At 36.9% G+C, this 15911-nt stretch overlaps 1 protein-coding gene across 1 annotated transcript; it reads right to left on the bottom strand.

The window, feature by feature from the left end:
* Positions 1 to 1645: 1645 nt before the first annotated feature.
* On the bottom strand, positions 1646 to 14998 carry LOC142165820 (uncharacterized). The gene is made up of 2 exons (XM_075224195.1): positions 14908 to 14998; positions 1646 to 2331 (listed from the first exon to the last, which is right to left on the bottom strand). Exons 1-2 carry the CDS (start codon positions 14996 to 14998, stop codon positions 1646 to 1648), a joined length of 777 nt encoding a protein of 258 aa, XP_075080296.1.
* Positions 14999 to 15911: the final 913 nt, after the last annotated feature.

The following is a 15911-nucleotide window of genomic DNA, read 5'->3' as shown; positions in this document are numbered from 1 at the left end:
CAAGAATAAGATCTTGATCAATTTGATTATCAGCTATGTCAGAAGACACTTGCTGACTATCTGAGTTTAATATTTCATAAAGAGGCTCTCCATTCTTTACCTCGCCCTTCTTTGGAAAATTATTTTCCAAAAATGTAACATCTCGCGATTCAATTCAGTAACACTTCCATCCTCTAATTCACCAATGAACACATACCCTTTGGAGTGTTTTGAATATTTTATAAAGATACATTTCTTGCCTTTTGGACCTAATTTACCAAACTTGCTAAAAGAATCTTTTACATATGCAGCACAACCCCAAAGTCGTAAATCCTTTAAGCTTGGTTTATGACCAGTCCATAACTCATAAGGAGTGGAAGAAACTGATTTAGAAGGCACTTTGTTCAATATATAAGTTGCAGTTAATAACGCATCTCCCCAAAAGGAGATAGGTAAATTTGCCTGCGCCATCATGGACCTTATCATGTCCAGCAGTGTTCTATTCCTCCTTTCTGTTACACCACTTTGTTGAGGTGTGTACGGAATAGTTAACTGTCTGGTGATTCCCTTTTCATTGCACAATCCTTCAAATTCTTTTGAAAGATATTCACGCCCTCTATCGGTTCTTAAGGTCTTAATCCTTTTGTCTAATTGATTCTCAACTTCATTCATATATTTCTTAAAGCATTCAAGTGCTTCAGATTTATGAGAGATCAGATAGACATAACCAAAGCGTGTGAAATCATCAATGAACGTAATGAAGTATAAAGCACCAGACCTAGCCCTCATATTCATTGGACCACAGATATCAGAATGGATTAATTGTAATGGAAAACCAGATCTCTTAGCCTTTCCAAATGGTTTACGTGTAATCTTTCCAGCAAGACAATTTTCACAAGTTGGCATTTCAATTTTAGATAAAGGACCTAGATGTCCTTCCTTAGCCAATCTATTCATTCAATCCTGCCCTATGTGACCTAGTCTTGCATGCCATGTAATAACATCAACATCATTGTTACTAGAATAACATGCCATAACACAACGGTCAACATAATAGTTATATGTAGAAGGATTACAATCTAACACAATAAAACCATCATAACGATGTCCAAAACCATAAAAAAACATTGTCTTGAGTAATTCTAAGACCACTGCGACTAAAGTTCAAATTGAAATCTAAATCTAGAAGAACAGACACAGATACTAAGTTTTGTTGAATCTCTGGAACATATAGGACGTCATGCAACATCAAAGATCGACCACCATACATGTCCATTCTGCAAGTGCCTATCCCTTTGACTTCAAGCTTTGCATTATTTCCCACATATACATGCTTTGATTCAGGTGGAACTCGACGAAACTCTATAAACGCTTCTCTATCGCGGCTCACATGGTCGGTGGCCCCTGAGTCTACAATCCACACAGGATAAGATTCAGTTGGTAAAACAGTTCTAGAAACATATATAGCACTAAGAGATGCATTTTGAAATGCTACCTTTTTCGGCTCAGTGCACTCACGAGCAAAATGCCCTGGAACTTGGAAATTGTAACACTTCATCTTGCTCTTGTCTTTCTTCTTGTAGAACCGTTTTCCTTTCTTGGAATTTGGATTGTTTCTTTTCTTGGAAGGTCCTTCTTCGATCTCCTTACCCTTTCTGTCATTTTTCTAGTTTCTATTGTGCTTGAAGCTTGATCTCTTTGTACCACTTGATTCTACCACAAAGGCATTAAGTACAACTTTAGCAGCACCAAGCCGCTCGTCTTCAAGCTCCACATGACGGACAATATCAACAAAAGTTTTGATGCTATCATTGTGGGACAAGTTAACCTTAAAATGTTCCCAATTATTGGGAAGAGACCGAAACATTGCCTGAACCTGCTGCTCATCAGAGAGAACATGGCCAACACTTTTGAGTTGAGCAATCATATTTGACATCACCCTTAGATGTTGCTTGACACCGTGATCATGACGCTTTTTGTACGTGTCAAACTTGATTGTCAGCTGTCGAAGGCGAGTCACAGTCGTACCCCCATATGCCTCCCTTAAATATGCCCACATGGCTTGAGCAGTAGGATATTGCTCACATTCGTAGATGAGATCATCAGCAACTGAACTTACAATGATTTCACGTATAGTGGAATCTTTCTTTTTCCAAACATTGTATGTTTCCAGGTCCCTCTTGTGTTGGGCAGTGTTACCCTCATCTGGGTGACTCATTACATGGTTAATACTTTCAAGAGCATCTTGCTCTTCGAGTACATACCACATCTTACGACTCCAAATATCGTAATTTTCACCATTCAGTTTGTCACCCTTGTTCAAGTCAGCAATGATACTTTTTGATGTCGTGTCTGTTATTAGAGACAATATTACAATTTTATTAGAGACAATATTACAATTTTAACTTATCAATATATACTTCAGTTAATTTATGCATGTGATTACACACGCAAGAAAATTAATTATAATATTAATTCTACATTTAGTATAGAATCGAACGGTCACTACATTTCCATTCATCATCTATATCTAAATATTTTTAATTAATATTAAAATCACTTCTTAGTGTGTACATATTTCAAGTGTCAATCCATTACAAAAAGATATAATAAACAATGTATGTAACTAGTGAGACAAATAACATAATATAAGTTTCATTAAAATAAAACACATAATAACAATTTACATGTTTGCTAGGACATTCGTATACCAATCGAACACTAACTCTTGCTCATATACGCTTAAAGGTGCACTAGGCCAAACATCATAATAAATCTCATTTAAAATTTCACCCCAAGACTCTCGAAGAGAGTCCGCTAAAATAGCTAATGCTTCCCAATCAGTAATTTCTAAGTAATTAGCCAATTCAACTATTTTTATATTAAAAAGGTGTACATATTCAGGAACGGAAACATCATCTTAAATTCCTAACTCCCTAAATTTCTTTTCTCTTTCCCTTCGTTCAGCCCTTCGAACCCTTAACTGATTTTGTCTCGCCCTTGGGACATTCCTGATGACTTCAGGCTCCGAGTCTGAATCATTATAGAAATAAGTCCTGCGGCGACGTACCCTTCTACGTTGTCCTCTTCCTTGACTTCGAGAACTCCCACTTGGATATTACGCCCCGCTGTATTATGATGATATCACACTTCGCAGTAATAAGTTACGACGATGTTGCACCCTGCAGTATTGTACGTTGAATTTGTCGTAAGGTAATTGACATCAGTCCAAGGAAAAGATTATTTGGGGATTATAAGGATTATAAGTGATAAGTAAATTCGTGAAGGTAAAAGGGTAAGTAATATCGAAGAAAACGAATTTTGTCGAAGTTTGGCAATTTGGGATAAAATACAGATCAAGTAATAATACCTGATAATTATAAACTAGTACCATGTAAGGTACCATATGACCACGGTAGTATAATATATAGAGTATATATGAAGTATTTTGAAAATAAATAGAATTTTAAGTAATTTATGGTAATTTTTAAATTATAGGGTAATGGATTAATTATTGGGTAACGAAATATTACCCGTTTAACTAATTAAGTGGATAAATTTGGATAAGCCTAACCCCTCCCCAACGTGGAAGCAAACTCACCCCTAATAAATGACTCATAATATTATTTGGTAAGGTAGCGAAATTTGAGAACTCTTTGGTTCAAGTATTACAAATAATCTATATGATATATTATAATTTAATAGATATGTTTGATAACTCTTTTCACCAATTATAATCTTGGTCTTTTCTTGGAATAAAAAGGAGAACATAACGTGTTCTTCTTAGTTATCACAGTAAGTGTTTTGAGGCACTCCATCCATGGTGGCTTCAAAGTGCCATTTCACAAAGGCAAACTACCAAATATTATATGTATTTGAAGATGCTTGGAAAGCACACAAAAATTACTTGAAGAAGATTAATATGCAACAACACACGATTTCCTAAATGATTGTTCATAAAATACCTACACTTGCTAATGGATGAATTCTCAAATGGAATCGCATACGAAGCCTTATAACGCTTCAACAACGGGATTTTGTGATTCCAAGGAATGACGGTACAATCTTTCTCAAGAATATCATATGAATTTTTCCCTACTTCGATCCGCTGTTATATGTTTTGCCGCAATTAACGTGTGTTAGAAGAATTGTCAAGAGAATCGGTCCAGGTATGTTAAGGCTATCCCTTCTTTCTTTTGGCATGATCCATACGATACGAACGAAACATGCAAATGCACAAATTCTATGAATGACTCTATTCATAGAAGTAGTAGAGATATCTATGTTCCTGAATTTCTATGTGTCATAATAGTTTATCATCTGTTCATGGGTCTCAGAAAAATACGAAAGTTGAAACGAGCTTACTTTATGATATTGCTCAAAGACAAAATGGTCTTATGAAATTCCGAAAGATTTTATTGACGTACTTTTCATGCATTGCATTCATGTGCATTGACCCATGACCAGATGGCGTTATATACACGTATATATGTAAATATATGTATATGGGATATGGGAAAAGATTACGGCATTATATACGCACCACCACCTGATCAGTTGGTATATGATGATGATGTTGCCCACAGTGGCTAAAATATGATTCAAACAGCGTTATATATGTGTATATATGTAAATATGATTCAAACGGCATTATATACGCGTATATATGTCTGTATATATATGTATATGGGATACATGAAAGGTTATGACGTTATATACACACCACCACCTGATCAGCTGGTATATGACGATGATTTTGCCCACAGTGGCTGATATGATATGATGGGATGCTCTCAGAGGCTGATGATGTTATGAAACATGTACCTATGCATGACATGTCTTTCATACGCATACGCATGACGCTAGAAGTAATTTATGATTTACAAAGTTATTCAGACTTACAGGTTGAGTCATGTTCTCTATATGTCTTCCATGTCTCTTATATATTTATTTATATGCTTTACATACTCGGTACATTATTTCGTATTGACGTCCCTTTTTCCTAGGGACGCTGCGTTTCATGCCCGCAGGTCCCGATAGACAGGTTGAGAGCCCTCCAAGTAGGCTATCAGCTTAGTGGAAGATGTTGGTGCGCTCCATTTGCTTCGGAGTTGCTTGTTTGGTTAGTATGATTTAGACATGGATTTTTTGGTATGGCGGGACTCTGTCCCAACCTTTATGACATTTATATATTCTTAGAGGCTTGTAGACATATGTCATGTATGTAAAAGGTTGTACGACCTTGTCGGCCTATGTTTTGAGTTTATAAAGGATCATGTTGGCCTATTAGGCCCGCATGTCATGTGTATATAATGATGTAATACGAAAGATATGTTACATTGGTACTCGGTTGAGTAAGGTACCGGGTGCCCATTGCGGCCCATCGGTTTGGATCGTGACAAAAGTGGTATCAGAGCAATTCTGTCCTAGGGAGTCTACAAGCCGTGTCTAGTAGAGTCTTGTTTATGGGTGTGTCGTGCACCACACTTATAAGCAAGAGGCTACAGGGCATTTAGGACTGACACACTTTCTTCTTACTCTAGATCGTGTGGTAGAGCTTACTTATAAAAGGTGTAAGGTTCTTGGTAAGGAGCTTTTAGGAAAGGATACTTATTCACTATTACGGTAAAAAGGAATCAGAAGTTAGATACATGTTTCATCAAGCAAAAGAAGCAAGGTGAAAAAGGGTACGAGGTACCCAGTTAATAAAGATTATCACCATCTACCATTCAGGAAGGGAGATATAAGCATTTTGAGTTATCTTCAATAGTAACATATGTACGTACAATCGGCCACACCTATCTCAGTCATGCCCAATGGGAGCTAACATATATGGTTTAAGAAAAGGACATGATAGCAGGATCCGACTGAGGTAAGAGTAACCCAAGATGATGGTGGGATTGCTTGCGTTAGTTGACATTTCCGAAGGATATTGTAAAGGTGCTAACAAAATCTCCATGTGAGATATCCAGATTATACACTCTGAAATAATACAGCTAGATATGAGTACTATAAAGATAGGCACTAGAAGCCTTGAAAGGATAAATGTTACCTTAGTATGGCTCCCGTCCCTAGTAGAGAAAGAATGTTAGGCAACCTGAAGAGTTAGTAGACGGAGCAAGGGGAGCTAAAAGCAAAGGAATGTCCTGTGGAAATCTTCAAAATAAAGTGTTATACAGAAATGTTATCAGAAAATGAGAAGAGAGTTAATGAAGCGTTAAGAGTAAGATGTGATGCATGGATGACAACGGGAAAAAAAATGAATGACAGTATTATAGGATATATAGTTAAGTGAATGAAAAGACGAAATGAGCTAGGACTTAAGATAACAAAAGGGTATAGGCCATAAAGTTATATCCTCATTTCGAAAAATAAGTTCGCGAATCCAACGTGACTACCCGAAGGGAGAGTTAGACCTCAGAGTAATAAAAATTTGTATGGACTGGTGAACGAGGTAAACTAAACATGAATTATGGACTAAGTGACTTGATAATGGTCGGCATAATGAGAATTTCAGATTGCGTTCCAGCTGTAATAGAATGGACAACAGAAGAAGATTCATAAGAAATTCAGAAAAAGGTCATTCAGTAAGACGCTTCCCTAAAGCAAGCAATGCGAGCAAAGTTAAGTGTAAGGGATTGCATGTGCCAGTTGCGATAAGTGTCACCATCGCAAGTAAGAGAATTTGTTATCCCTGGTACAGAAGGATTTCCGCAAGGCAAGTAAGGAACATTAATGTTGTGAAACGATGCTAAAGATGAAGAGGTTAAACTTCTATAGGTATATCCTCGTGGCTTTAGCTCTTAGTACTCCCCTAAAAGGGGGAATATGGAGTGATGTGTCATTAAATCAGAATTAAGTGATTCTAGTGAATAGTAATGGAAGAATGCGATAAAAATGAAAAAAGAATGAGATTGCATTTATCCAAAATCCTACAGATACGCTACGATTCCGGAATATTGTGCAAGAACGACATCAAGGAGAGGAAGTAAAGGTTCCTACCTGAACTGTTATTAATAAATAAGAAGCCAGTGCGAGAGGTAAGTTAGGACAAAGAAAATAACCCAAGAAAGATTACGAGGAATATTGATATGAGAATGGGCCAGCGAGTAGTTAGTAATTGGTCAGGAAGACCCCAGTTATGGCTAAATAGGAGGTTACAGACGAGTCATCAGATTGTGTAAGATAAACATAGTAGAACTCAACATGGAAAATTCAGCCTCGAAGAATATCATTATAATACTTTTGATATATTCAAACAAGAGTCGGGGTAGTTAAAGTTACCGTATGAGTGTTACGGGGATAAAAAAAGTGCCACTAGGAAGGCAGTCAAAATATTAGTTCAGAAGCAACCATACAAGCAAAAGGGCATGGAAGTAAGCAATTACGGATGATTATAGGCAAGTAAGGACATCAAAAAGGTTAATAAGCTCACAGTTTTACAAGAGCCAAGGGTTCTCCCTAAGTACTACAATGAAATACTAGCTAAGGAGATAAGAAAGAAGGCTTCAATTTAAGCACAACGACCTAAAGAGGAAATGGTTGTGTAACAATAATCTTGCAACAATATTGTAAGCATTCTAAAGGAAAATGGCACCTGCCATGGCTAATGAACGAGAAGTAAGAATTAAAAGTAATATTCGAGATCATATGAGTTGTATGAAAACTCTGGCAAGTGTGGGCACTAAGATAAGCTAAGTATGGATGCAACAAGGGGGCAAAAAGACCAGGAAAAGTAATAGCTTACGTTGAAAGAAAGCTAAGAGGGAACGAAAGAATCATTCGATCAATGATCCAGAGTTAGTACGTTATGGATACACTCAATATTTTGGAACATTATCCAGGCAACATATTTGTTGACAATCATACAACCATAGAAGACTCCGGTATAAGTTAAAAGAAATAAGTAAGCCCAGGGCATAGACAAAGGGTTGAATTGTTAAAAGATTCTATCATGGATATTCCATAACACCCATGAAAGGCTAAGGTAATAATTGATACCATGAGCCACAGATCAGAAAATAGCTTAAGCCGACGTAAAGGCTGATTAGAAAGAAGAGGAAACTAAAGAAATTACATCACCTAAGTAAATCAGGAGTCTGATTATTGGACGTAGAAAAATTATAGAAGTGGTGCTTGAGAACATGACATAATCACTCTTAATATCAGATGTTCAAGAGAAATAACACAACAACTATATTCTATAACAGCTCTACGATAAATCCAGTTAGAAAAGTACGAGCCTCATAAGAAGTCAGTATGAAGCCTCCACCAGATTATGTATGCACCAGAGGTGCAAGTATTACAATAGAGCTTCAAGTCGTGGATGTGAATTATACCTGTGTGGAAGGGAGGTCATGCAAAAGATAGAAGATGTGATGCGAGACTTTAAGGTAAGTAAGGTAAAGGTAGACAACGTACGAGATACTCAAGAGCATAAGGTTGTGAATAGTTCATACTTCAGATAGAAGGCTAGAAGCGCTGGGTTCAGTATTTAGGAGTTATAGCAACGTCATCAGTTGCATATTTTCAAGCCCATGATTTCTAGGTACTGAGAGGTCTAGTTAAGAAAGTAAAGAAGAGTTAAAGACGATGTAGTGTCTTGCTTGGTGTTCCAGAATAACACAAGGAAATCTATGGGGCAAGTAAGTTGAAGGAAGGTTGCGAGTAATATAAATAGATATGTGTAGGTTGCAAGCTAAAGTATGGTTAAGCGACAAGGTTTTAGGAAGACAAGGTGAGGATAAGAAAGGACGAGTAAGAAGTTGACGAGAATGGATAAGTCCTCGGGATTAAACCCACAAAAATGAGAGAACTGATGGTTTCTCTAAGTTATAAAAAGCACAGTATAGCCTGAATGAACTCAAAGGAGTCAGTAGCATTTAGAATAGATGGAATGCTGCCCTGATAAAGGGCTAATCGTGATAGATGAGGGATGACGTTTGGGCCTGTGATTGAGTAATTATTTTATCAATTTACAGGATTAAGATACCTGCGTAAGGTAAATCAGATTGGAATTCTATGAAATACGGTTATGGAAGTATAGTATCGCCCCCAGGTGGATCAGTCTAATCATTTTAGATGTTCCTCGATGAGATGTGAGCCCTAGAAGTAGTGTTACATAAGAGGTCAAGTTATCGATATTAAGGTGAATCAACAATGGATGGATAAAAGTTACAAAGTATGAGATGAGATTAGACCATCATTCTTAAGATGAGCAGTAATGAAGAAGCATTAAAGGATTTAGATTTATACATGTGGGATAAGCAACGAAAGTAACCTGGAGTTTGGTAGCAGACCTCAGTAACGATAAATCGAAGTAAGAATTATGGTATAGTATAACCCATGTAAATGCAATAAAGTGATATGAATGGATAACCAGATCTATGAAATAAGATATGGCCATATTCGCAAGTTCTACAAAGTATCGAGCAAAGGACTTTAGTATACCTATAAAGGCCTAGAGAGGTATCCTATTAAGCCTAAAGGAAAGATGAATCACATAAGTGCACCTGCAAAGCCAGGGTCATACAGGCTGCATGACAGGAGATAATAGAAGTTGCAAGATTAGGAAGATTTCGACCACAGGCCATGATACGAGCAAAAAGACTAAAGGGAGGAATACCCTAGACTTTGGATTTATTCACAGAGCAACTGCTTAAATGGAAAGAAGAGTATTAAGGTATTCACAAGAGCTATAAGTTATAAAAATGATAAGTGTACCAGTTGATATTACGTCCTGTAGTATTAAGTTACGACAGTGTTCTACCCAGCAGTATTATATTACGGTGATGTTATGCTTCGCAGTAATAAGTTACGACGATGTTGCACCCTGCAGTATTGTATGTTGAATTTGTCGTAAGGTAATTGACATCAGTCCAAGGAAAAGATTATTTGAGTATTATAAGGATTATAAGTGATGAGTAAATTCGTGAAGGTAAGAGGGTAAGTAATATCAAAGAAAACGAATTTTGTCGAAGTTTGGCAATTTGGGATAAAATACAGATCAAGTAATAATACCCGATAATTATAAACTAGTAACATGTAAGGTACTATATGACCACAATAGTATAATATATAAAATATATATGAAGTATTTTGAAAAATAAATAGAATTTTAAGTAATTTGTGATAATTTTTAAATTATACAGGTAATGGATTAATTATCGGGTAACGAAATATTACCAGATTAACTAATTAAGTGGATAAATTTGGATAAGCCTAACCCCCTCCCCAACGTAGAAGCAAACCCACCCCTAATAAATGACTCATAATATTATTTGGTAAGGTAGCGAAATTTGAGAACTCTTTGGTTCAAGTATTACAAATAATCTATATGATATATTATAATTTAATAGATATGTTTGATAACTCTTTTCACCAATTATAATCTTGGTCTTTTCTTGGAATAAAAAGGAGAACATAACGTGTTCTTCTTAGTTATCACAGTAAGTGTTTTGAGGCACTCCATCCATGGCGGCTTCAAAGTGCCATTTCACAAAGGCAAACTACCAAATATTATATGTATTTGAAGATGCTTGGAAAGCATACAAAAATTACTTGAAGAAGATTAATATGCAACAACACACGATTTCCTAAATGATTGTTCATAAAATACCTACACTTGCTAACGGATGAATTCTCAAATGGAATCTCATACGAAGCCTTATAACGCTTCGACAACGGGATTTTGTGATTCCAAGGAATGACGGTACAATCTTTCTCAAGAATATCATATGAATTTTTCCCTACTTCGATCCGCTGTTATATGTTTTGCCGCAATTAACGTGTGTTAGAAGAATTGTCAAGAGAATCGGTCCAGGTATGTTAAGGCTATCCCTTCTTTCTTTTGGCATAATCCATACGATACGAACGAAACGTGCAAATGCACAAATTCTATGAATGACTCTATTCATAGAAGTAGTAGAGATATCTATATTCCTGAATTTCTATGTGTCATAATAGTTTATCATCTGTTCATGGGTCTCAGAAAAATACGAAAGTTGAAACGAGCTTACTTTATGATATTGCTCAAAGACAAAATGGTCTTATGAAATTCCGAAATTTTTTATTAACATACTTTTCATGCATTGCATTCGTGTGCATTGACTCATGACTAGATGGCGTTATATACGCGTATATATGTAAATATATGTATATGGGATATGGGAAAAGGTTACAGCGTTATATACGCACCACCACCTGATCAGTTGGTATATGATGATGATGATGTTGCCTACAGTGGCTGAAATATGATTCAAACGGCGTTATATATGCGTATATATGTAAATATGATTCAAACGGCGTTATATACGCGTATATATATATGTATATGGGATACGGGAAAGGTTATGGCGTTATATACGCACCACCACCTGATTAGCTGGTATACGACGATGATTTTTCCCACAGTGACCGATATGATATGATGGGATGCCCTCAGAGGCTGATGATGTTATGAAACATGTACCTATGCACGACATGTCATTCATACGCATACGCATGATGCTAGAAATAATTTATGATTTACAAAGTTATTCAGACTTACAAGTTGAGTCATGTTCTCAATATGTCTTCCATGTCTCTTATGTATTTATTTATGTGCCTTACATACTCGGTACATTATTCGTACTGACGTCCCTTTTGCCTGGGGCCGCTGCGTTTCATGCCCACAGGTCCCGATAGACAGGTCGAAAGCCCTCCAAGTAGGCTATCAGCTCAGTGGAAGATGTTGGTGCGCTCCATTTGCTTCGGAGTTGCTCGTTTGGTTAGTATGATTTAGACATGTATTGTTTGTTATGGCGGGACTCTGTCCGACCTTTATGACATTTATGTATTCTTAGAGGCTTGTAGACATATGTCGTGTACGAAAAGGTTGTACGGCCTTGTCGGCCTATGTTTTGAGTTTATAAAGGATCATGTTGGCCTATTAGGCCCGTATGTCATGTGTATATGATGATGTAATAAGAAAGATACGTTACGTTGGTATTCGGTTGAGTAAAGTACCGAGTGCCCGTCGCGGCCCATCGATTTGGGTCGTGACATTGGAGTAATTCGAATTTGTCCTTGTTTAGCCATATCTGAAATTGGACCAAGGAAACAATAAGAATGGTTACAACCACTCAATGTGACAACATATGTCACAATAACTCATAGAAGTATTTCAATATAAGGGATAAGGGCTAAACTAATTTTTTATATTAAGTAGATAAAAAATCACTTTTCGAGTTTCAACAAGTGAAAGCATATTACGAGAACAGAATGCTTATGAACCAGAAACGCAAATTTCACCTGCCTAATCCAAAAATAGATACCAAAACTCCAACACGTTGGTACAGAGAGGTAATCACGAGGAGCTATAATCGTGATATCAGCATTATCATGCAGAGATCTATAATCCTAGTTTGACCAGCATCATTTGAATAGATTATTACATAAAGTTTTATTGAGCATCAGATCACTTTTGTAGCTAAATGTCAAGCAGATCATTCAATGGTTTAAAAAAAAACTGTCCTTCAAAGTTTTGTCTTTTTGCATTGACATACTTGGGCTCACATCTCAAGAAATAATAATCACATTCGTATGTAAAATCCCTGCACCATTTATGGAACTCATTCTTCTATTTTTATAAATCCATAACAGAAAAGTCAACAATTTATAGTAAAACTACGGATAGATCATCCAAGCAATCACTCCCAGTTTATTGCATTTTATTTTAATGACTTTTAAGTTTCTTATGCTCTTTTCTTCATCTTGTTGTTTAACCAAAAATTTGGGTCTTTGGTCAAAGCTAAAAATAAATTCGGGTTACTGATAATCAAGAGACGAAAATAAAATACTTTTGAGAATGAAGGTAAAATAGTAAATAATTTTGTATTTCAGTGAGTTCTCAATAGTATTCCGTGTCCTTACAAATGATGATACTTCTTCCTTTTATAGGTAATTCTAGGTAAAGGAATGAAGCCTCAACTTTAATGGTATAATTATAAGTAATAAATGATATTAAATAAGCCGTTATACAATTATTCCTATTAAATACCAATTTTCTAACGTATCAGGTATTTAATAATGAATTTGGACTCCTTTCTGTCATCAGATCTTTGTCTTTAATGCCTTCTAATCCGTTAGCTGTAAATGACTTGAATTGGTACGAGACTCGTATCTGTACTTCGTCTCGTGCCTATTTAAATTCCTCTTCCCGTGGCTGTCTCTATCCGTGCCTCTTAGTCAATTGTTGCGCTTTGACCATTTAACCAAACCACGTGTCATGCCACGTCATCTTTAATATAAACTCAATTTTTTCCCAATACAGATAGTCCCCCCACTTTCCATTTATTTATCAATTAAATAATTGGGAAGTGGATCTTCATAAAAAAGGAATTTTCGCCACAATTAATGCTTATGACATTATTAACGCCTCAGTAGTCTTTTTCATTTAATGTTCCGCCCATGTGTCATTTTCTGATTGATTCTGCTACTTACACCCTTTTTCAAGACTTCTTCATTCTCACTATTCACGAAGTGATAGTTGCCTTTATTATAGGCTTTCCATCATTACACTTCTAAGTTTGACGGTTCTCATTATATACATAACTTTTTTTTCCTTTGCCTTCTTCACAAATCTTCAGCAAACACTTTCTTCTTTATTTCTACTTTCTTTCGACTTATCCTTCTTAACAATGTCTTCTTCAAACCCTAACCATAAAAAAGTTCCAATTCTAGACCAATTCCCCAACGCCCCCGTTAGACACAGAAGAGGCAGAGGAGGTAGGCTTCGAACAGGGTTAGAATCTACTCGAGGCGGCTCCTCTGGTTCTTCTTCAAGGAGTTCTATCCCAAAGGCCCCCTCTTCTAGAAGTAGAGAAATTCTTGATTCTTCTCAAGAACCCTTAGTTGATGAGATAGTTCCCAGCGATTTGTCTTTTGAAAGTGACAAAACGTCTCTTCAAAAGCAAATTGCAAATTTGGAAAAAGCTGATACTTACCCTACAATAGTAACCGAACTTACAATCCCCACCATAAGAAAAGATTGTAACTGGAAGGATAGCCTTCGAATGTCAATTCCTTCCCCAAATCAGAGAATTTCCTCCTTTAGAAGTGGGTATTCTTTTGTTTATACTTACCCCTTCACTTTAGGTTTTAATCCTCCGATTGACCCAGTTATTCTTGATTTTTGCCGTTTCTTTACAATTTGTTTGGCCCAAATCGGTCCACTAGTGTGGAGAATAGTGGCTTGTTTGAGATACTTATCATCCAAAGCCAATGTTAATTTCACCTTCTCTCACCTCATTCATTTATACCACTCTAACTTAATACGCCATGGGGGTTTTACCTTAACTGCAAGGAGCAAAAAAGTTCTGGTAAATCCTGAAGATGACAAAGATTGTGGATGGTATATCTGTTACGTTGTTGTTCGTACGGTGGACTTGATTGGCGAAACTAATACTCCCTTCCCTGAGAAGTGGAATTTTGAACGTAGGTTTCCTTTTATTTACCGTACCTACTTTTGAGAATTTCAAAAGAAATTTGTTTTTAACCTCGTCTCTTTTTGTTTTTTTGTAGCAACCATGGGAGATGTGGAACATATTCCCAACTTCTGTGGTTGGGTAGATTCACTTTTGAAGATTGGTTCTAGGGAGCAAAGAACTTGGAAATCGATTTCTTCCTTACATGGCTGGAAGGTCAAAACACATGGTATCCCCCTTTTTATATGTTTTTTACATGTTAAGCATTTTTTCCTCAATTTTGATCATGTATATCCATCCTTTAATCAGGATTTGGCATTAGAGGAATGACGGCTGAAGTAGCTATGGCCATTCGCATGTCTGCGAATGCTGCTCTTGATTTGGATAAGGCTCGAGCCTTGCTGCCAAAAAGGAAAGCTATAAAAGAAAGTTCTGAAGAAGAGGAGGGTACCTCCCTAATTACCAGGCCAAGGGTCAGGAGGTGAATAATCATTAATGATGAAATTGAAGACACTCCTGCTCAAACCTCTACCACCGAGCCTGTTTTGATCCATTCTGACGAGGACACCGAACCAAGAGATAATAATGAGTCAATTCAGCATCTTTTTGATAGTGGTTTCGGGAGTGGCGAGCTCGGCCCTATTTTTGATGAAGTTCCTCTTTCCTCATTCGTTCCTATTTCCTCCATTCCTTTGCCAACCGTAAGTATTTCTTTACTAGTTTTGACGACTTCCGTTCTTTTGCCAGTTTCTACCGCTCCTATGTCCGTTCCTGCGTTGGTTTCTACATCTTTTCCTTCCATTCCTGTTTCTACATCTTCTCCTTCCATTCCTGTTTTTACATCTTCTCCTTCCATTCCTTCCATTGCTCCTCTTCCCTCTGTTCATCATACAGAGACGGGTTCTAGCAGTGGGAGTATGACTATGAGAAGTGTTACTCTGGAAGTTCCTTCCAACCATAGCCTCTTGAGAAAGACTGGTAGAGCCGATGTTTGGCTTGAGACCCTAATTGGAGATATTGAGAAGAAGAAGATGGAGAACCATAGCTGCTTGACTTTGATGAATGACATAGTTCATTCTACTTTGAAGGTATTTTTCCTCTTCTTACCAACAAGTTTTTTTTATCTTCAATCCCTCATTTCTATGAGTTGTCTCTGTAGGCTAACCTCATTGGTACTGAATTAATGGGAAGAATTTCCCTTCTGGAAAGAAAAGCCCGTGAGTCTGAAAAAACTATCCACGAGGCCAAAGAAATAGCCAGGGGAGCCCAGCTTGAAGCAGCCAATTGGAAAGAACAGTTTGAGAATGCTCAAGGGACCATAGAGGAGTTGCAAGAAAATAAAAACCTCCTGGAGCAGCAAAACCGTGGTTTGACTTCTGAACTGGCAACTGCCAAGGCTTCTTCAAGCCAATTTAAAAGAGACAAAGAGCTTTTGGAATGCTCTTTGTCAGAACAATTATCAAAGGC

The sequence above is a fragment of the Nicotiana tabacum genome, chromosome 11 (genome assembly GCF_000715075.1).
Source record: "Nicotiana tabacum cultivar K326 chromosome 11, ASM71507v2, whole genome shotgun sequence".
Classification (NCBI taxonomy): Eukaryota; Viridiplantae; Streptophyta; class Magnoliopsida; order Solanales; family Solanaceae; genus Nicotiana; species Nicotiana tabacum.
This window is presented reverse-complemented; position numbering and strand designations above follow the sequence as displayed.